We start from the raw sequence: 22,579 nt of genomic DNA on the forward strand, positions 1-22,579 counted from the left end.
CACACTGTTGTCACAGTGACATTAATACAGAGCCATTTTGGCCAGGTAACCATAGCTAACACTTGGTTCAAGAATCATAGAAGAAGGCTGTATACATGGAAGAAGCCTGGAGATACTGACGGGTTTCAGATAGATTATCTAATGGTAAGACAGAGATTTAGGAACCAGGTTTTAAATTGTAAGACATTTCTAGGGGCAGATGTGGACTCTAACCACAATCTATTGGTTATGACCTGTAGATTAAAACTGAAGAAACTGCAAAAAGGTGGGAATTTAAGAAGATGGGACCTGGATAAACTGAAAGAACCAGAGGTTGTACAGAGTTTCAGGGAGAGCGTAAGGGAACAATTGACAGGAATGGGGGAAAGGAATACAGTAGAAGAAGAATGGGTACGTTTGAAGGATGAAGTAGTGAAGCCAGCAGAACATCAAGTTGGCAAAAAGACGAGGGCTTGTAGAAATCCTTGGGTAACAGAAGAAATATTGAATTTAATTGATGAAAGGAGAAAATATAAAAATGCAGTAAATGAAGCAGGCAAAAAGGGATACAAACGTCTAAAAATGAGATCGACAGGAAGTGCAAAATGGCTAAGCAGGGATGGCTAGAGGACAAATGTGAGGATGTAGAGGCTTATCTCACTAGGGGTAAGATAGATACTACGTATAGGAAAATTAAAGACAGCTTTGGAGATAAGAGAACGACTTGTATGAATATCAAGAGCTCAGATGGAAACCCAGTTCTAAGCAAAGAAGGGAAAGCAGAAAGATGGAAGGAGTATATAGAGGGTCTGTACAAGGGCGATGTACTTGAGGACAATATTATGGAAATGGAAGAGGATGTAGATGAAGATGAAATGGGAGATACGATACTGCGTGAAGAGTCTGACAGAGCACTGAAAGACCTGAGTCGAAACAAGGCCCCCGGAGTAGACATCATTCCATTGAAACTACTGATGGCCTTGGGAGAGCCAGTCCTGACAAAACTCTACCATCTGGTGAGCAAGATGTATGAAACAGGCAAAATACCCTCAGACTTCAAGAAGAATATAATAATTCCAATCCCAAAGAAAGCAGGTGTTGACAGATGTGAAAATTACCGAACTATAAGTTTAATAAGTCACAGCTGCAAAATACTAACGCGAATTCTTTACAGAAGAATGGAAAAACTAGTAGAAGCCGACCTCGGGGAAGATCAGTTTGGGTTCTGTAGAAATATTGGAACACGTGAGGCAATACTTACACTACGACTCATCTTAGAAACTAGATTAAGGGAGGGCAAACCTACGTTTCTAGCATAGCATTTGTAGACTTAGAGAAGGCTTTTGACAATGTTGACTGGAATACTCTATTTCAAATTCTGAAGGTGGCAGGGGTAAAATACAGGGAGCGAAAGGCTAGTTACAATTTGTACAGAAACCAGATGGCAGTTATAAGAGTCGAGGGGCATGAAAGGGAAGCAGTGGTTGGGAAGGGAGTGAGACAGGGCTGTAGCCTATCCCTGATGTTATTCAATCTGTATATTGAGCAAGCAGTGAAGGAAACAAAAGTAAAATTTGGAGTAGGTATTAAAATCCATGGAGAAGAAATAAAAACTTTGAGGTTCGCCGATGACATTGTAATTCTGTCAGAGACAGCAAAGGACTTGGAAGAGCAGTTGAACGGAATGGATAGTGTGTTGAAAGGAGGATATAAGATGAACATCAACAAAAGCAAAACGAGGATAATGGAATGTAGTCAAATTAAGTCGGGTGATGCTGAGGGAATTAGATTAGGAAATGAGACACTTAAAGTAGTACAGGAGTTTTGCTATTTGGGGAGAAAAATAACTGATGATGGTCAAAGTAGAGAGGATATAAAATGTAGACTGGCAATGGCAAGGAAAGAGTTTCTGAAGAAGAGAAATTTGTTAACATCAAGTATAGATTTAAGTGTCAGGAAGTCATTTCTGAAAGTATTTGTAAGGAGTGTAGCCATGTATGGAAGTGAAACATGGACAATAAATAGTTTGGACAAGAAGAGAATAGAAGCTTTCGAAATGTGGTGCTACAGAAGAATGCTGAAGATTAGGTGGGTAGATTGCATACCTAATGAGGAAGTATTGAATAGGATTGGGGAGAAGAGAAGTTTGTGGCACAACTTGACTAGAAGAAGGGATTGGTTGGTAGGACATGTTCTGAGGCATCAAGGGATCACTACTTTAGTATTGGAGGGCAGTGTGGAGGGTAAAAATCGTAGAGGGAGACCAAGAGATGAATACACTAAGCAGATTCAGAAGGATGTAGGTTGCGGTAGGTACTGGGAGATGAAGTGTCTTGTACAGGATAGAGTAGCATGGAGAGCTGCATCAAACCAGTCTCAGGACTGAAGACCACAACAACAACAACAACAACAACAACAATATCATGAAGAAATGACTACAGTCAGACAGACCATGGTTTACGTGGCAGCAGTGCGCTGGGTTCACATTATGGATGGGCAATCAATTAATTACAGCTAATTGATTAATCTTAATGATTCATGTGGTGGATGATGGATACACTGATACTTCATGTCAGTGAAGTTAACATAATCTATTATCATTGTGACTGATTACTTCAATTTTTGTTTGTTTTAAAGCCTGTTGAGTGCTCACCTGCTGTATGTAGCTTGATTACAGTAAGACGTCAGAACATTTGATGTTAATTGTATTTGGTTTATGAATGTTGCCAACATGAGTGAACTAGCAGTAGAGACTGTTCTGTTTGGTGCAGGTTTCACACACTAGAGCAATGTTCCAGAATGGGTCACACGAGTGATTTTTAAGCAATCTCCTTTGTAGACTGAGTAAAATTTTCCAGTATTCTACATCTGCCTTACCCCAGACTCACACTGTGTGATCATTCCATTTCATATCCCTACAAAATATGATGCCCAGGTATTTGTAGGCATTGGCAGATTCCAGCTGTGACTCACTGACATTTTAGTCGTAGGATACTACATTATTTTGTTTTGTGAAGTGTATGTTTTACATTTCTAAGCAGTTAAAGCAAGTTTTCAAGCTTTTCTCCACTTTGAAATCGTATCAAGATTTGATTGAAGATATAAGCAGCTTCCTTCAGACAGTACTTCACTACAGGTAACTGCCTCATCTGCAAAAAGTGTAATATTTTCTACAAGTTCATTAGTATACAACATGAATAACAAGGATCCCAACACACTCTTTGACTATATCTTCTCTCAGACTTGATCATTAGGACAAATTTATTACTGACAATCTGGTTAGTCTCTAGGACATTGATTATGGCTCTTCCATCTTTTTTCCTCAAATGTTGTTCTCCAAACAGATTTCAGTTAACTCATATTTGGACTGACATCCAGATTTTCCCTCCAATTTATTCATAATTTTTACTGAAGTGCATTCCATGTGGGGACGGTCACCCAATGCCTAGTGTGGTGGTCAGTCCATGTGGTGGAAGCCCCTTGACTATGAAGGGATTGCACTATTGATGCCTGAACTGTTGCACGTGCACGCTGAGGAGCAGGTGCCTGTAGTTTTGGGGGGAATAGAACTTCAGATAATAGCCATCAAGCCAGGTGACCATTACTGTGGCTTGCGGTGCCCATTGTGAGAGCGCCGGACCAGAGTAGGCAGCATCATGGTGCATATCTTGCTTAGTGAAAAGACCTAAATTATCAGCCAGTGGCTATAAGGCTCTGGCAGTATCTTCATACAGACCTGAAAGCTTTAGTGCTTATCGTTTTGACCCCCCCCCCCACCCCCCAAGAACTTTGCTTCCTTGGCCAGGTCATGGTTGGAAAGCAAATACAGAATGTATGCACCACAGTTCATGGTTTGCACCTGGACTGATGGAGGGTCATTTCTATCCACTAAGCTTAAGTCTTTTATATACAATACCAAAAATATGTTTGGAGAATTCTCTTCCCTCGGTAAAATTTTAAGTGATTCTTTCTTAATCAAAACAGCAATCCTACCCAGTCCCAATTGTTACTTTCTTGCAAGAAAGTTGGTGACCTACATACCTGTTAACATAACACACCATAAGAGCCTGAACAGGGTACAGGGTTTAATTTTTCACTAGGATTTAATGCTGCAGATGGATGAGAAATTACACAAAAACTTGGAGAAGCGAAGGATCCACTTCATAATTGTGTACATCAAAGCCAGCAGACAACAAGGTTGTCAGTGAATGATTCATCCTCACGTTTGAGAGAGATTTGCTTCCTGAGAAAGTTAAAATAATTAGCTACTGTTGTGATTTGAAGACATATTTCCACCTTAATGTGGTGTTTTAAATGCAAAAGCTTTGTTCATGTGTCTTCATATTGTGCAAACAACCCGGTTTCTCAGCTACCTCATGGATGCTCACCTTGTGGATAACCCCAATCCTGTATCAAATAAGGAGATGATCACATACTCCCCACCCCACCACCAATCTCCAAAGCATGCAACCTTAATTAAGAAAAATAAAATCCAGGAACTTAGTACCTCATCACATCTCATATTTTGATGCTTGGAAAGAGTAAGATCACTTCTCTCCCATCTCAGCAGTTGTATCAGATTTTGCCACTACTGTTCCCAGGTCATTATCAGCACCTTGAGGGCTCACTCTTTCCATTCCTTCAACAGCAAATGCTGGTAAGCATGTAAGTAAATTAACCCATATGGGGACAGGGTCCCCCAGTTTTTGTGGTTCCTGCAGCACTACCTTAAAGGATCTCGATTCCCCACATTAAGCCAAAGAAGCAGCATATTCCTCTGGTGTCTATTGGTAAGAGGGCTCCCTTTAAGGAATACTCTCTCTGGAAATCTACAGACTAGCAAACACACCAGCCAGTGGCTGAAAGATTTCGAGACTGCTCACTCCTTTTCAGTCCCTGCTCTCATAGCGATTAAGTGCTCGAAAGTGTCCCAGCCATCTAGAGCAGGTAACGAGAAAATGAAGAAATCTTAGCAGAAGGCTACTCTGGGGACACTGGAAGTGTCATATTCCCCATGCCATCAGACTCAGAACCTACATTCACTGTATTGTCCTACCTCACCAATGGCACACAATGATCCTGAGGTGTAATCTATCCTCCTGTCCCATTCATGCCTTACCAGGATGCCCTTATGAGAAATGCATTTCATTGATGACCATTCTCCAACCCTTCGAAGTTACTGTGTTTTCTGTCAGAACAATACTGTCTTGAGTTAGCATCTGAAGTTGTCTGTACATTGGTTTGTGCAGATGCCATCAGTGAATGGATTCCCCTCCCCACTACACTGTAAGCAACAGCAATGCAAACGCAAATGAACCCACTTATTACCATTTCCAACATCTACCTAGACATAGTTACTTTAATCTGACAACTCTTCTCCCCACCACTTTTCTCCTACTTTGGTATTTCAATGCATACTATTCTCTGTGGAAGAGTACCTCTCCATCTGGTAGGAGCCTTTTGATTGGCCAACCTTTTTGTGACGTTGATCTGTATATTATCAGTGACAGTACCCATGTCTACTTTAGTGCTGTTGATCCTACAATGTCTTCCCTTAATCATATGGCTCCACTACAATGGTCACTGTACAGTGATCTTGGCAACAGTAATTACTATCCAGTGATTCCACATTGTCCTGATGGTCCAATTGCCTAGATGTGCTCTCCAAATGGTCAACTGGCAGTTTTACATCTCTGCCATAATATTTGTTGCCTCTTTCAGATTGTATCGATGAAGTTATCAGGTCACCTGCCCACACTACTTGAACAACTAACTCCTTTTCATGGGCTTCCTTCATATTCGGCCAGCACCATTGTGGACCAAAGACATGGCAATAGCTATTCAGCACCCTTGAAGGGTCCTGAAACACCTCAGGTGATGTCCTTTGGAGGCTGTGTTCATAATTTATAAGTGACTCTATGCAGAAGCTCACTACCCGACCTCTTTATCTCAGTGTGGACTAATACACTACTGGTCATTAAAATTGCTACACCACAAAGATGACGTGCTACAGATGCGAAATGTAACCGACAGGAAGAAGATGCTGTGATATGCAAATGATTAGCTTTTCAGAGCATTCACACAAGGTTGGCGCTGGTGGCGACACCTACAACGTGCTGACATGAGGAAAGTTTCGAAACGATTTCTCATACACAAACAGCAATTGACCGGCATTGCCTGGTGAAATGTTGTTGTGATGCCTCATGTCAGGAGGAGAAATGCACACCATCATGTTTCCGACTTTGATAAAGGTTGGATTGTAGCCTATCGCGATTGCAGTTTATCGTATTGCGACATTGCTGCTCGTGTTGGTCAAGATACAATGACTGTTAGCAGAATATGGAGTCAGTAGGTTCAAGAGGGTAATACGGAACACTGTGCTGGATCCCAATGGCCTCGTATCACTAGCAGTCGAGATGACAGGCATCTTATCCGCATGGCTGTAACAGGTGATGCAGCCATGTCTCGATCCCTGGGTCAACAGATGGGGACGTTTGCAAGACAACAACCATCTGCACGAACAGTTCAACGATGTCTGCAGCAGCATGGACTATCAGCTCGGAGACAATGGCTGCGGTTACCCTTGACGCTGCATCACTGACAGGAGTGCCTGCAATGGTGTACTCAATGACGAACCTGGGTGCACGAAAGGCAAAACATTATTTTTTCGGATGAATCCAGGTTCTGTTTACAGCATCATGATGGCTGCATCTGTGTTTGGCGACCCGTGGCTCTACCCTTCATTCAATCCAAGCGAAACCCTACATTTCAGCAGAATAATGCACAACCGCATGTTACAGGTCCTGTACGAGCCTTTCTGGATACAGAAAATGTTAGACTGTTGCCCTGGCAAGCACATTCTCCAGATCTCTCACCAATTGAGAACGTCTGGTCAATGGTGGCCGTGCAACTGGCTCATCACAATACGCCAGTCACTACTCTTGATGAACTGTCGTATCATGTTGAAGCTGCATGGGCAGCTGTACCTGTACGTGCCATCCAAGCTCTGTTTGACTCAATGCCCAGGCGTATCAAGGCCATTATTACGGCCAGAGGTGGTTGTTCTGAGTACTGATTTCTCAGGATCTGTGCACCCAAATTGAGTGAAAATGTAATCACATGTCAGTTCTAGTATAATATATTTGTCCAATGAATACCCATTTATCATCTGTGTTTCTTCTTGCTGTAGCAATTTTAATGGCCAGTAGTGTATGTTATCCACAAGGCTACCAAAGATATAAAACTGTTCTGGGTCTCCTCATTCATGGTGGTAATTCTACCAATGTGTTGGTTCATGCTGAGCACCCAGCAACCTCCTTGGTAATAGCTTCTTACTTGACTGCTTTTAAACTTCAAAAAAGACTAGTTGAAGACATTCTGCTCCCCCCCCCCCCCCCCTCCCCCATCATGATGATTTACCCCTATAATCCTGAATTATATAATGAACCTTTCACTGACTAGTACCTGCTTCAGGCTCTTGATTCATCTTATGATATGGCCTCAGGCCCCGATTCAGTTTATAAATATAGGATTAAACATGTGAATGTGACTTACACCTTCTGCTCTGGGTCTTCAACCAAATTCAGCTAACAGATATTTTCTCTTTACGGTGGAGAGATAGTGTCGTCATACGAATCCTTAAACCAGACAAAATCTAACATCCATCCAACAGCTGGTGACTGATTAGCCTCACCAACGTGCTCTGCAAACTGGTTGAAAGAATAGTAGTCTGATGATTATGCTGGCTTCTCCAATCATGGGGCCGTTTGCTCTCCTATAGGTGTAGTTTCCAGGGAAGATGACCCATACCTGACCATATTTTGGAAATAGCAACCTGATAGGCTTTTTCTAAATTCCATCTCATAGAAATCTTTTTCACCTACATAATGAATATGGCACTGTGCCACCATCACAGTTTACTTACCCTCCATGACTGGATATTTTGAGGCTCCTCAACAATTTTTGTCTTTTTTTATCTCCTGTTAATTTCAGGTAAGAGTTGGTACATCACTCAGCTCTACATATGATCAAGAGAACAATCACCATCAGGGCTCCATGCTGAGTGTGAACACACTTTTTTATTGCCATCAGTGGGCTAGTACTTCCGCCGGACCAGTGGTTACGCTTGGCCAAACTCTCTGCCACCCCAACATCGCTCTTTTACTCTGTTTTTTTAATCAGCTTCAGGTGTGGTTAGCACTTTTTTCTGCTGCACCCTGTTTTACTTTTTAGGAGTGCTTCTTCATATAGCATAACACAAGATCCTAAGAATTCTTTAGCATAAAACTAGTCAGTGATGAAAGAACAGTGTGTTCTCTTCTCATTATAAGCACTCTTGCAATAAATGATTAGTTGGAGGGGACACCATTCACTGCATGCTGAACACGAGGGACACTAGATTGTACCCACCCTCCTGCTGACCTGGTTATTTTTCTCACCTGTTTTTGCTATTGTCAGTCCCACATGCATTCATCACATTTTAAACCTCCTAATGTTAACTATTGTGGTCTACTTCTCCACCCAGTTTGAAAGAATTATTTATTCTGTCAGTCCTTTACTGCAGATGAGTACTAGGGGACCTCATCTGCTCTCTGGCTGACCACTATATTTTATATCTTGTGCAACTATTTCTCATTTCTGACATTACTGTTGCTTTTATGGCCTTGATTTTAGCACTCCTGCATACTATCACAATGTAATCAGTTCACTAATTCCAGATGGACTGTTCCTTGAATAAGGGACTGATGACCTCACTGCCCATTCTGTACAACATACTCATTGAACTAAAAAATGTCGTGCCCCAAGAACTGAATTTTGTATGAGACATACAAAATGTTTTATATGCTAAATGATGTTAATTAACGACTGAATGTTTATTGTTGGTAGATTACTATGGTACTTAAAGTGTACACACGAATCATTAGGCTATACGAAATACAACTTTTTAAATTTAAATATTTTTTGCCATACTTTTTCGAGACATAATGATTGTAAATCGTATTCTCATAACGTTTTTTAAATTATAAGATTCGGCAAGTATCCAAAAAAATAAACAACTACTTAGGAAATAAAAATAAAAATAAAAAAAATTGGAGAGGGTGTTATTATTCATGTAATAATAATGTTATGTTGTAATAATAATGTTATGTTGAAAGTAAACATTATAAATCTGAAACATAAAAATACATAAAGACAACTGCAATACTCTCTATTATCATCAGTAAAAATACATAGTCATAAAGTGTCATTTGCTAGCACTCCTCAAAAGTTGAGAAACAAGAAATAAGTTAAAAGTTATAGTTTCCCAGAAATATTTTTAAAACTTTGTGGGTGTATTGCTCACACTAAAACAAGACAAAATGGGCATAGCCATATAAACATATAATCAAAATTTTCCATTTTAGAGTTATAATGAAAGTTTTTAATCAATACATTAAGAGCACAGCAACATTCAGCAATTGAAGCTTGCAATCAATACTTAAAATTCCTCTTGTGATTGGATTGATGCAAATCAACAGGCCGAAGCACTCGTTGTACCATGCGTCTGCAAAATCTCTCCACAGTGGTGAGCCCCATGTGTGTCACCTTGTGGGGTGTATAAGGTTGGCAGCACATGCAAGAGTCACATGTGGGTGTTTTTTGGACCTGCAGGACTTGCAGTGGTAGAGTTGAGATAGTAGTGTTGCATGTGAATTGCAGCTGTTAGTTGTGTTATTGTCTAGTTCTTGTGTAAGCTGAATGTAGTGAGAATGATTACTGTCGCAGAGAGGGCATTTGTAGTGGAAGAGGTCTTCTGTGCAGGAGGAAACTTTATGGGGCCTGTGAAGTGGCAATTTAGATTGTGTTTTGCTGCTTTGAGGTGTCCACATTGTGATGCTGTACATGATTTAATTAGCAAATTCCAGACAAAAGGTTCAGGTCATGAGACCACAAACTAGTAGGCCCATAATTTCAACAGGACAGAATATTTGACATTTTGGACAAGATGTTGCAAAGTCCAAAAAGATCAGTGGGAGATTATCGCAAGAGGCTAAAGTGTCTCCTTCAACAGCACATAAGACCACTATCACAGCTCTGTATAAAATTACTGCTGTGCAACAATTAAATTGTGTCGATCATGTGAAATGAATAGTGGAATAGTGTTTTGTGATTGGTTTCAGCAATTTAACTGACAAGGAATTGGTGTTAATTCCCAAAATTCTCGAATTTGCTCATCAGAAAATCCACATGCCTCAAGAGAAATGCCATTGCGCACAGAGAAAATTGGAGTGTGGGTTGCCATAATGTAAATGTAAATTATAGGGCCAATCTTTTCTAATACCACTGTCACTTCCGATGTCTATTGTTCCCAGACAATTTATCCATTTATTGTCCTGCTGAATGAAAATATCAGTCATTCACTTTTCCAACAAGACAAAGCTACCACTCATACAGCACACCAATCCCTATGACTTTTAGAAGAAATCTTTGAATACTGAGTAATTAAGGTAGGTCTCTGGCCCTTGCACTCACTGGATCTGTATCTGCTTGACTGTTTCCTTTGGGGTATGGCTACAACATTTGTTCATCAAAATAACTCAAAGACAATAGATGAACTGAAGACAGTGAAAATTGATTATCTGCATTCAATTACATCTGAAATATTGGTGAAGGTCTCTGTAAATAAATGTAAACATGTTGAACTATGCCTTCAAGAAAGAGGAAAACCTTTTCAGCACCTACTGTGATACTGGTGAGTAAAGTGTATTTAGCTGTCATTAATATAATTAATTAATTTCATTGTTTTAATTGTAATAATAAAAATGTTGAATCCCATCTCCCATCATAACTGCAGCCACCAGTAGTGAATCTCAGCCCCTACCTTATACAAAGTTATGAATGTGCTGCCAACCTTAAACACCCCACAAGGTGAGACAAGCAGAGCACACCACTGTGGAGAGACTCTGGGGATGCACTGTATCTTCAGTGATGTGTTGCCTTGGGTATAGGTTTACATTTGATGTTTGTGTACATTTAAGGGCTGTCTGCATTAATTGCTTCACATGTATAGTTGTGGTAGCAGCGGCGGCGGCGGCAGCAGGAGTGAGTTATCTAATAAATGTTCCTTAACCATGGTGAGATATTTCTTTTGTGAGCAGGCAAATATGATTTTAATGTAAAACCACATGAACGATAATGAATGCAACATCATATTAGAATGTGTTTTCAAGCAAGAGACAGCTGAATAATTAAACTTTTGCTGTTGTTTATCACATTGCTGACTTAAGTTCTGTGGCATCTCTAATGGGTGGTTTAAAGTAGACCAAGACTAGCTTGTATGCTGTCAAACAAGATGTAAGTATGATCACATGCACATCACAGAATGATAATGATGATGTTAGATAGATAACCATGGTCTGTAATTTCTCTCAATCTTAATACTTTGTATTACTATCTTATGAAAAAACTGAATATTTCACAGAAGTGCTGGACAAGTAAAATCAGAACAGTGTATTAGCATGTAACAATAGCACTTACAGACCAATAGAACACTGCTGTAGTGATGGGTTGGCAACAGTCTTTGTGCCTGCGTGATGGAGGCAGCGAACAAGGTGATTGTGCTTCTCTATGGTCAGGTAGTGTAAGTTGCAAGCAGACGTGGCAGCAATGTTCTCATGGTAGCATCAGTATACGTCTTTTTCTCTTGAATGTGTAAAGGGACACAAGTGGGTTACTAAACAAAAAAACAAAAGGGAGGCATGTAGCTGTATTTGTTACAGTTCTGTTATCTGTATGATTCCTTTTACTACTTAAGAATATAATTCTTGATCCCTTGTTCTGCATGGAATGTGTGGCCAAAGAAGAAAAATCATTGTGAACCATATTGACTTCAAAATTGAAAGAAGATTACTGTTAATGTAGTAAAAGGTCCACGCAGTGGACACCAAATGAAAAAGCTACTCCTTACGTTTCTGATCTAGACTGCCATAAAAATGTGAAGGACTGTTAATCAGAACTCGGGGAGAAGTTGCAGACTAATTCACAATCGATTTATTGATCTTAAACAAGAGAAGACAACAAAATTATTAAAGAAACATCATACAAAAAATATTTATTTAACAAAAGCCTTACTAAAATGGGATCTATGGTGGACAAAGTGCTCTGCTGGGGATCGACACACGGCACTAACCAGAACACTACTCACTCTATCTCACTTCATACACGTGAATCCAGGTTATGGCATCAAACTACGCCACCACCAAACATCTATATTCTACCATACAAAAAAAAAAAAAGGAAAAATATGGTTCGAAAGAACAGGGTGCTGAGTAATAGATATTATAGCCCTACATTGCAGCAGTGAATAATTTACCATCCTACTGGTCAAGGCAGCACAGTGCAATGTGTTCGGCGACTGAAGTCATGGACAGTGGCAATCTGTTATTAAATGTGCATTCCCGAAAAATGCAAGTACGCGGTCTCGCATTTGGTTAATTCAGAACGCAGGTACTTCCCTAAGAGCCTCTGAAACTCCGATGGATTCCAGTGTGCAGGTGGACCCGTTTGCTGGTCTGCCAAACCAATTTGACTCCATGCCACGACTATGTGTGTCGGAATACGTCAAATGTTTAGACGGCCGGCTCAAGACAAATAAGTACCCCCACGCGTCACTTGTTGTGACCATGATGATATAAGCAGTACTTCTGGCGGTTCAGAAGGTGACTGGCACAGGCCCTAAGTTGCGCTCTAACAAAGGACACAAGTCTCACTGTTTAGGTAGAGACCTGCAGTTCTTCACTAGCGAAGTGCCAGAACAAGAGATTTGTGCCAGAGTGCTAATCTCCTTTTCTCAGTGTTTCCTCCTCAGCTCGGTTTCAAAAGCACATTTCTCTTTTTTGACCACCCCCAATTTTGCACAAGCCAATCATGAGCTGGAGCCCGGCATTCTAAGCTCGGAGACTGGTCTTTGCACTGCAAACTGATTCAACCGATCAGAGACTTTAAAGTTAATTGGCAGAAAACGGAAAAAATTCAGTTTCTTTCCCACAAGTTTGCCATGTCTTTTGCTAACACAATACAGCGTGGAAGTACAGCCCTCCATAAACAGCTTGTTATCTCCCCTGTTGCGTCCATTTCAAAGTTTGCAAAGAACGGCCACAAACTCGCATTGACAAAAGATGTTGTGAAACAGAGTCTGCACATCTAGGTGCCAGTTTTCCTATCCCATGGACATTTGCAGAACGTTTACATTTCTTTTGGCAGCTTGCTCGCTAACAAGGCCTACAATGCGCTGTCGGCGACTTTTCGGTGCTAGGCGATATATGTGGACGTCTGGCGCCAAAGCTTAATGTGTTTCTGCACAATGCAACCACGGCACGGCCTGTCTGGAAATGTCTCCTCACTGTTCTCCAGAAAAAAGTGCTTTGTCACCCCACCAACTCTGTGCTTTTACTGCAGTCGTTTAAGTCTGCACCTTGTTTCTTTGAACGCAGGTAAAGCTTACTGTATTTCTTTCCCTAGAGCATGCAAACAAGACCATAAACTGCTGCCCACCATTTCATCAGAATGTATGAAGTCAAATCGCCCTAGATCATATTCCCTACACCAAATCAGAAGTGAGTGTGCCCTGCAATCTCTCAGTCACTAGCAAGTTGCCAAGGATATAATCAAGCAATTGCTCTATTAAATGCACCACAAATTGCTGAAAATTCAGAAATAAGAAAATACTGTGTAATTCCAAATGTCAAAGCTTCACTCGTTGTAAATTGGAATACTGGTTGTATCAAGAAAGTTATAAAGTGAATATATTGTATAAAGATTGTATTTTTTATAAGTGGGATTGATAAAATAAATAGATTGCATACAGATTGAAATTATACCTATTCATCCACTCTTCATTTATCTTTTCATTCTGGCATATCTGTCTTTGTAACTTCACAAACTGGTTGACCAGAACCCTACCTTGAGAAAAGATTGAACATTGGCCACTTAGTTCACAGTGATGTTGGCCATTTCCTGACTTGTACAATTTGTAACTGTGGAATCAAATCTACTGTTAGGTACCAACTCTGTATCAGGCAGCTGGCTGCAGTATTTCATAATTGCGAGACCTTGTTCCCTTTGAGTTCCTTGTGGGAGTGTCAAGTTCAAAATGAAATGGCAGCATTTCATCATATTAGCAGATCAGGCAGAAAGCAGGACATCAGTGCTTTGCACAAACTGGATAGCTAGCATTAGCAGGAGCTTAGTAAAGCAATACAACTGAGAAGTATCACATCACCTGCTTACATGAAGTAAAAAGCCGGACCAGGCTGTTGGTATAACAAATGCGTTAAGCAAATAGGGCATGATATGAATTGCTGATACATTCATATTAGGAAAGCCTATGTGGTCATTACAAGTGACGTTGGGTCAACGCCAGCCGATATTTCACACTATAAATACTCCAGCATTTGAGTTCAGAAGGGAGACAGTCAGAAGGATCGATGATGTACAGGATGTGTGCACTTGATTCTGTAACATGGTATTGACTCTGGGTGTAAGTCTGTTGTAGATTTCCTGCTTGTGCTCGACACCACCGACAGCCACCAGAGAGATGTCTTCCTCTCCGTAAGCCCCAGTCAAGAGTTTGGCACTGCTGACAGCTTCCAACACAGATGGGAAGGCCTGGGGGTCTTCCATGTTGACTTGGGCCAGGACACCAGCGTACCTGACACTTCAGTGGAGCCACAGGGCCTACCTGCTTGGCAGGCCAGGGTCGGCGCACTTCCCAACAAAACGGCAACTGTCTTCACGGTTCGGAGAGCAGAGATGAGCCACAGTTACAGGAGGTGATTGAGGACCTGGTAGGTTGGCATGTGTAAGCCACATATGCATGCCCCACCTTCTTAGAGTGTGGAGGGTGGAGACTCAGCATTGTCTTCCTGAGTAGCTACCATGCAGTCATGGTGCATCTGGACAAGCAGCAGCAGAGGACCGCCGTAGATTCGGTAAAGGAGAGGTGTATTTGCAGAAATAAATAGTGAAGTCACTCTTCTTTTACTGTGCCCACCGGTGTACACAGGTTACAACCACCTCCTCTTCCCTGAGGATCTGGCAGGTGGCGACTATTGGGAGGCGTGGCAGATGGATGGTGTGTCAGGAGGCACTCGTCCAGTTTGCCACTTTTCCGCTTGCTGGTTCCTCAGGGAAGAGGAGGTAGTTGTAAAACGTGTATGCCAGTGGGCACAAAAAGAAGAGTGACTTTTAACCATTTATTTCTGCAAATACATCTTTCCTTTAGCAAGGATATGGTGGTCTTCTGTTGCTGCTTGTGTGGGTGTGCCGAGACTGCACAGCAGCTACTCAGGAAGACGATGTTGCGTCTCCACCCTCCGCACTTGAAGGAGGTGGGGCATGTATATGTGGCTTACACATGCCAGCCTACCAGGTCCTCGATCCCCTCCTGCAGCTGTGGCTCATTTATGCTCTCTGAACCGTGAAGATGGTTGCCGTTTGGTTGGGAAGTGTGCCGACCCTGGCTTGCTGTGCAGGTAGGCCCCATGGCTCCACTGAAGCGTCAGGAACACTGGTGTCCTGGCCCAAGTCAACACGGAACACCTCCACATCTTCCCATCTGCGTTGGAAGCTGTCAGCAGTGCCAAACTCATGAATGGTGCTTACAGAGAGGAAGACATCTCTCCAGTGGCTGTTGGTGGTGTTGAGCACGAGCAGGGAATCTAAAATAGACTTACACCCAGCTCAATATCATGTCAGAAAATTGAGTGGACACATCCTGTACGTCATTGATCCTTCTGACCATCTCCCTTCTGAACTCAAATCCGGAGTATTTATGGAGTATTTATAGTGTGAAATATCGGCTGGTGTTGACCCAACATCACTTGTCATGACCGCATAGGCTTTCCTAATATGAATGTATCAGCGATTCATATCATGCTCTATTTGCTTAATGCATCTATTTTCACCACCAGACTGGTCCGTAACAATATTCAGGACACCTTCTTGTGTTAGCGATGCGGCTTCTTACTTCATGTAAGGAGGTGACTTGATACTTCTGCCATGTTGCCTCACTAAGCTCCTGCTGATGCTAGCTACCCAGTTCACACAAAGTGTTGATGTTCTGCTTTGTGCCTGACCTGCTAACATAATCAAACGCTGCCATTTTGTTTTGTGGTTGTTGACACTCCTGCAAGGAACACAAAGTGAATGAGGTCTTGCAATTGTAAGATTCTGCGGCCAGCTGTGTGTGTGTGTGTGTGTGTGTGTGTGTGTGTGTGTGTGTGTGTGTGTGTGTCTTTTTTTTCTTTTTCTACTTCTACATCTCCACATAGGTCTGGAGTTGGAGGTAAAGAAGTGTTAATTGGTAATGCCTCATACATAGGTTGCCCAGAATAACTGGTTTATTGTGCAAAAAGTGTTGGAATGCATTCCAGGGGGGTGCCCCAAGCAGCTAGTTGTATTGCTTGGGCCTTAAAACTGGTCCTTGTCCAAACAATAAACAAGTAAAAATAAAACTCAGAACCTTGTAAATGAGATCAAGTAAAATTATTTTTCAAATGGTTCTATTTGGAAAGTGAACATTGCAGTTGTTCACTCTTGGTCAACTGATAGCCTCAATTACTCTATACATTAAAATAAGAGATTATTTTGATTTAAGTGAGTAACAGTACCACTGTAAATTTCACGGGAAGTATTAATAATAAAACAGTCCTGTATGTTTCAGAGACTCCTTAAAGAAGATGAAGCCATCTGGATCACTAATTACACTGATGCTAATATGCACTATAAAATGTAAGTACAATGAGAATAGCTTTGTCGTGCCTCTGTGATTTCAAAAAATTTTGTTACACAGTGCAGTAGTAGTAGTAGTAGTAGTAGTAGTTTGTTGTTGCTGTTGTTATGTCCTGTGTTATAAACATAGTGAATGACTTAGATATGACAAATTGCTTTGAGACACTATTACTACACAGACAATATGAAAATCTGAGTCAAAATTGGTGGACTCCAGCCAATATGTATGTAACACAAAAGTAATATAATTATGTAAAAATCTGTTGAACTTGCATTTAAAGAGGTTTTGAGGTGTTTTGTTATGATGTAGATATATATCTGTGTACAAAATATAAATAAAATTACTTCTTGCATTATTTTGTCAAATGAGTACTGGAAGGAACATGAGTCTTTTTATAACAGAGAGGAATAATTAATTACAAAAATTAATCTCATAATGAAGGTTGAAATAAGTCTTAGACCCATTGAAAAAATGGACAAATATCTTTTACTCACCTCTGGGATAGATGGTCACTGTGAAGAATAAAACTGCATTATCAGTGACCCATCAGTGGAGCCAAACATATCTAAAATGAAAGATAATCTGAGCAAAGGCACAGGAAACAAGACAATGTAAGTATTCCCAGCTAAGACTGTGAGCTGTTAAACAGCCTGAATAAGAGGGTCAATCTGTTAAGTGACCCTCATATTGTCTGAGTTCCATGAAAATCTTCTCGAATAGTGGTGCCTTATTGGAGAAAAGGGTAGGAGATTAGGAGAATAGAGAGGTACAGCCTTTTGATGTTTCCAAATTAAATATTACTCCTGGGACCATTGTCTGTAACATTTAAACTGTCAGACCAGGGTTCTAGCCTGATCTTCACTTTCCTGGGAAATGCACTTACTATTACAACATTTGCATCAAGATATATCTTCAATTTAATGTAAGTAGATATGAAAAAAGAAAGATTTTATCAAATCAACCTATATTACCATTTTAGTTTTTATGGCCTTAAATGACCAGTTACCAATTGAATACTGTTTCATGCTTTTAGGAAAAAATGTCCACTTTGCATTTCCTTTTGTTTTGCTGGTGCCAAAGGTCAGAATTATAAAAGGCTAATGAGCTACAATAGAGGTGAGCTTCCATTATGAGACTGCTCCTCTTGCTGTCAGCTGAGATCATACAAAGTTGAAGATGTATTGCGGCCCATTATTGTCTTTATGTCATGCCTGTATAATACAGCTGATATTTCCTTTAGTAGCACCTCACCATGCTCTGTTTAACTGTCCACAAAGAAAGAGGAAAGAACAAATCTAGAATGGAATATAATAATTTAAATGAGGACAGATTACAGAATAAAGCAGGAATTGAGCAGTAGTGTTCTCCATTGGTTATAATTAACTTCTGGAGATTAGTTCCATTTTAGAATAAATCACTACTCATTAAGGTACTGAGACCTTCAAAGGCTCTACCCTTGTCACCTTGTGCAAGAGCAGGTCTCCTATGCCTAATCACGAAAAATAAACAATATTCATTGGACATTTGCTGATTGGCCACAAAGTTTGTGCATGATAATCACCAGTTGAGCTTTCAGACAAAATGAATTACCAAATAACTATTAAACTCACAGGGCTCACACAGGCATAATCATTCACTGTTTTTACACTGTGGCTCAACTCCATATTCATGATGAATGATAGAAACATGAAAGACTTAGGACATGTTGGAAGGAAGAGTTATTGGTACAAGTTTGGAAAGTGTTAGTGCATGCAACATAGGTTTTGACATTTAGACTAGAACGATGCGAGCAGTGTAGGAAACTATGAAGACTGTACAGTATAAACTCTGCAGATGATGTTGCAAATGTTGGAGTTCATAATGCAGTTAAGATCAGATATTGATTTTGTTACAATATGATACTCTTTACCAACCTTGCACTGGAATTATGAACATTCCTGTGTCTCACAATCATCAGAATCATTGGCAAAGCTTTGAAATAACACTTCATGGAGAGTACAGTCTCTGAAAAGGTTCTACCCTGAAAAACGGGATACAAATGGCCTCCTTGTGGCATTACAATGTAAACTTCACAAAGAGAATTAAGTGCTATAGCCTGACTCTAACCTACTGAAGAGTTGGTGAAAGAAGATAATTGACAGTTGCAGTGGGCTTTCCTCTACTACAGCCAGTCAGCAATGCTGTTTTATATATGTCTCTATGGCAATATCTCAGTGTTGTTGCAGCTCTATATATGAGTAATGTTTTTGCATATAGCCATTTGAGCCTGGCAGTTGAAAGCTGGCAACGTTGCTGTTAGCTGTCAGGGATATTTTTCTCACTGAATCTACTATAGGTAGGTAATTGCTGTGAACCATGTAGTGTGTGGAATCAAGAGCAACACTAAATCAATAGCTTAAAATGTTTAGAGAGTGCACATTAAGACTATGAACAGTATGAGCCTGAATAACTTCTGATGAATGAAAGCCAGAATAATCTTATGCAGCACTCACAGTTTCAAAATCGAAGTCCAGGTCCAGAAAGTGAGGCAATAACTGTAGTTTAGAACTGGTGTAACTATGGGTTTAGTAATTAAAATTCAATTGGTGGATGTGTGTGCTGTGCTGAGCCTTTATTTCCAGTAGAGGGCTAATGGCCAGCCATACAAGATATGTTTCTTGCCACACCTAAGCTGGTGGTTGCCAAATGTGTTTGTTCGAGCCATACTATATTAACACCAGCACTCTCTGAATTCATCTCCACATTGATGAAGTAGTGGGCTGTTAAAAGACCACACATTGCTCACAAATAAAGTGCAAACAAAACTGAGTGTAACAGGTCTAGTAAAGATTTTCATAATTGTTGAATAACATCCTCATTTGAAACAAGGAGTGCTCCTTTCATATACAGCTGGGACAATTGATTTATGCAAGAATCTTGATATACATTTACACTCAGTGCTCACTTTCCTAATTCCATTTTATTTTTTTTATTTTTTTATTTTTTTGTTTAGCTTTTTGGTTAGCTTTTTGGTTTTAGTGTATACAGTTTCTATTGAGGATGTGTTCCATACCGTAAAATTTTTAAGAAACATTTGCAGTTACATCAATGAGCCAACATGTTATGAACACCTGCTTAATAGCTTGTTTGTCCAGATTTGGTACACAATACAGCACCAGTACTGCTGAAAGATGACATTGCTCTCAGGTAAGATGTGAAGCATGAAGGGACGCAGATGGTCCGCAGCTGAAATGTGTTCTGTTACTACTACAGGTCTCATGCACAGGAGACTGTTTTCCGTAGCATAATACTGCTCCCACTGGCCTGTGCCCAAGCCATGGTGCATATTTGGAGTTGCCGTTTATCTTGACGATGGGTATTTGTGGAGATGATAATCGACCTGGTTTAGCAGAAAACATGGATATTTGAAAGACACGTTTCCAACAATCCACGGTCAAATCCTGATGGTCCTGTGCCCACTGCAGGATGTATTTGGGTCAACATGAGAACACACAGAGGTCGTCTGCTGTGGAGTTCCATGTTCAACGGTATACCTTAAACAGTGTGCTCTGAAACACTTCTGTGTGCCCTAGCATTGGGCTCTGTTGGCAGAGATACCACAGATCACCATGTATCTTTTGTTATAGAGCAGACAAGTCTCAGAACCCCACATTTTGCAAAGAGTCATGGATGTCTTACCGCTTAGCGCCCAGTGGTAGTTCCACGTTCTTCTACCACTTACCGTAGATGCTCATGACAGTACCATGTGAACATTGGACCAGCTTCACTGTTTTTGAAATAGTTATTCACAGACTCTGTGTAATAATAATCTGCCCTTTATCGACTCTTATCTCAATAGATTTCCCCATTTTGAGCCCATATCTTCACTAGGGTGATTCCCCATCTATCTCTGCTCCTCTTACATGCTCTCCTTACCACATCATGCCTAAAATGCCACCAGGTGTCATCCAGCATCACAGTGAGCAAGTGGCATAATGGTTTTGCTGTTAAGTGTAGAAGTGTAGAATCTTCTTCAGAACAGTGTGCAGCATTTTACAATAATGTAAAAGCAGCACTGTGTGTGTGTGTGTGTGTGTGTGTGTGTGTGTGTGTACATCACCATAGATTTAGTTCACATATGCAAATCATTAGTTTACATACACTGTCTGATCAAAAGTATCTGGACACCTCCAAAAACATACGTTTCTCATATTAGACACATTGTGCTGCCAGGTAATCCATATCAGTAACCTCAGTAGTCATTAGACATCGTGAGAGAGCAGAATGGACCACTCCACAGAACTCACAGACCTCGAATGTGGTCAGGTGATTGGGTGTCACTTATGTCGTACGTCTGTATGTGAGGTTTCCACACTCCTAAACATCCATAGGTCCACTGTTTCCAATGTGATAGTTAAGTAGACATGTGAAGAGACATATAAAGCACAAAATGTACAGGCCGACCTCATCTATTGCCTGACAGAAATCGCTGACAGTTGAAGAGGGGTCATAATGTGTAATAGGCAGACATCTATCCAGACCATCACACAGGAATTCCAAACTGCATTAAGATCCACTGCAAGTACAAACTGCATTAGGATCCACTGCAAGTACTATGACAATTAGGCTGTAGGTGAGAACTTGGATTTCATCGTTGAGTGGCTGCTCATAAGCCACACATCATACCAGCAAATGCCAAATGACGCCTCGCTTGGTGTAAGGAGCATAAACATTGGATGATTGAACAGTGGAAAAACGTTGTGTGGAGTGACAAATCATGGTACACAATGTGGCGATATGATGTCGGGGTCTGGGTATGGCGAATGCCCGGTGAAAGTCATCTGCCAGCATGTGTAGTGCCAACAGTAAAATTTGGAGGTGGTGGTGTAATGGTGTGGTCATGTTTTTCAAGGAGGGGGCTTGCACCACTTGTAGTTTTACGTGGCACTATCATAGCACGGGGCTATATTGATGTTTTGAGCACCTTCGTGCTTCCCACTGTTGAAGAGTAATTCGGGAATGGTGATTGTGTCATTCAACATGATCGAACACCTGTTCATAATGCACGACGTGTGGCAGAGTGGTTCCACAACAATAACATCCCTGTAATGGACTGGCCTGCACAGAGTCCTGACCTAAATCCTACAGAAAACCTCTGGGGTGTTTTGGAATTCCGACTTCGTGCCAGGTCTCACCGACTGACATCAATGCCTCTCCTCAGTGCAGCACTCTGTGAAGAATGGGCTGCCATTCCCCAAGAAACCTTCCAGCACCTGACTGAATGTATGCCTGCAAGAGTGGAAGCTGTCATTAAGGCTGAGGGTGGGCAAACACGATATTGAATTCCAGTATTACCGATGGAGGGTGCCATGAACTTGTAAGTAATTTCCAGCAAGGTGTTTGGATACGTTTGATCACATAGTGTATATATAAATGTATAAATTGATATAAAATGTGAAAATGTGAAATTATCAGTTTCTTGTTGAAATAACAAACCTACAGCTACATACATTGTTTTACAAAGAGACATTAAAATTTGAAATGTTCTACTGAATAACATCTGTCATCCATTAATAAATGCTTCAGTTTATTGTTTAAGGTGTTTAAACCAGATATCTTTGGTAGTCTGTTGTAGAAAATTGCTCCTATTGAATGTAGACTAAGGTCTGCAGCCTTTTTTACTTGCATTTCTTTGAATGTTTTCTATTCCCTTGAATTACAGTTATGTACATTACTGTCTATTACATTATGTTCTGGATTTAGTTTTACAAACATGATTGCCTGCAGGATGTACACAGAGTGGATGGTAAGTATTTTATATTTTCTGAAAATTTCTGTACAAGGCTCTCT

General features: G+C 40.7%; 1 protein-coding gene across 1 annotated transcript in view; it reads left to right on the forward strand.

Moving 5' to 3' along the window:
* The window catches only part of LOC126456107 (pancreatic triacylglycerol lipase-like), a 173,528-nt gene that overhangs the window by 44,706 nt on the left and 106,243 nt on the right, over positions 1-22,579 (forward strand). The window contains exon 3 of the mRNA XM_050091860.1: positions 16,682-16,749. Within this exon, the coding sequence (XP_049947817.1) occupies positions 16,682-16,749 (68 nt within the window). The remainder of the gene's footprint in view (positions 1-16,681; positions 16,750-22,579) is intronic.

The sequence above is a fragment of the Schistocerca serialis genome, chromosome 2 (assembly GCF_023864345.2).
Source record: "Schistocerca serialis cubense isolate TAMUIC-IGC-003099 chromosome 2, iqSchSeri2.2, whole genome shotgun sequence".
NCBI classification, from domain to species: domain Eukaryota; kingdom Metazoa; phylum Arthropoda; class Insecta; order Orthoptera; family Acrididae; genus Schistocerca; species Schistocerca serialis.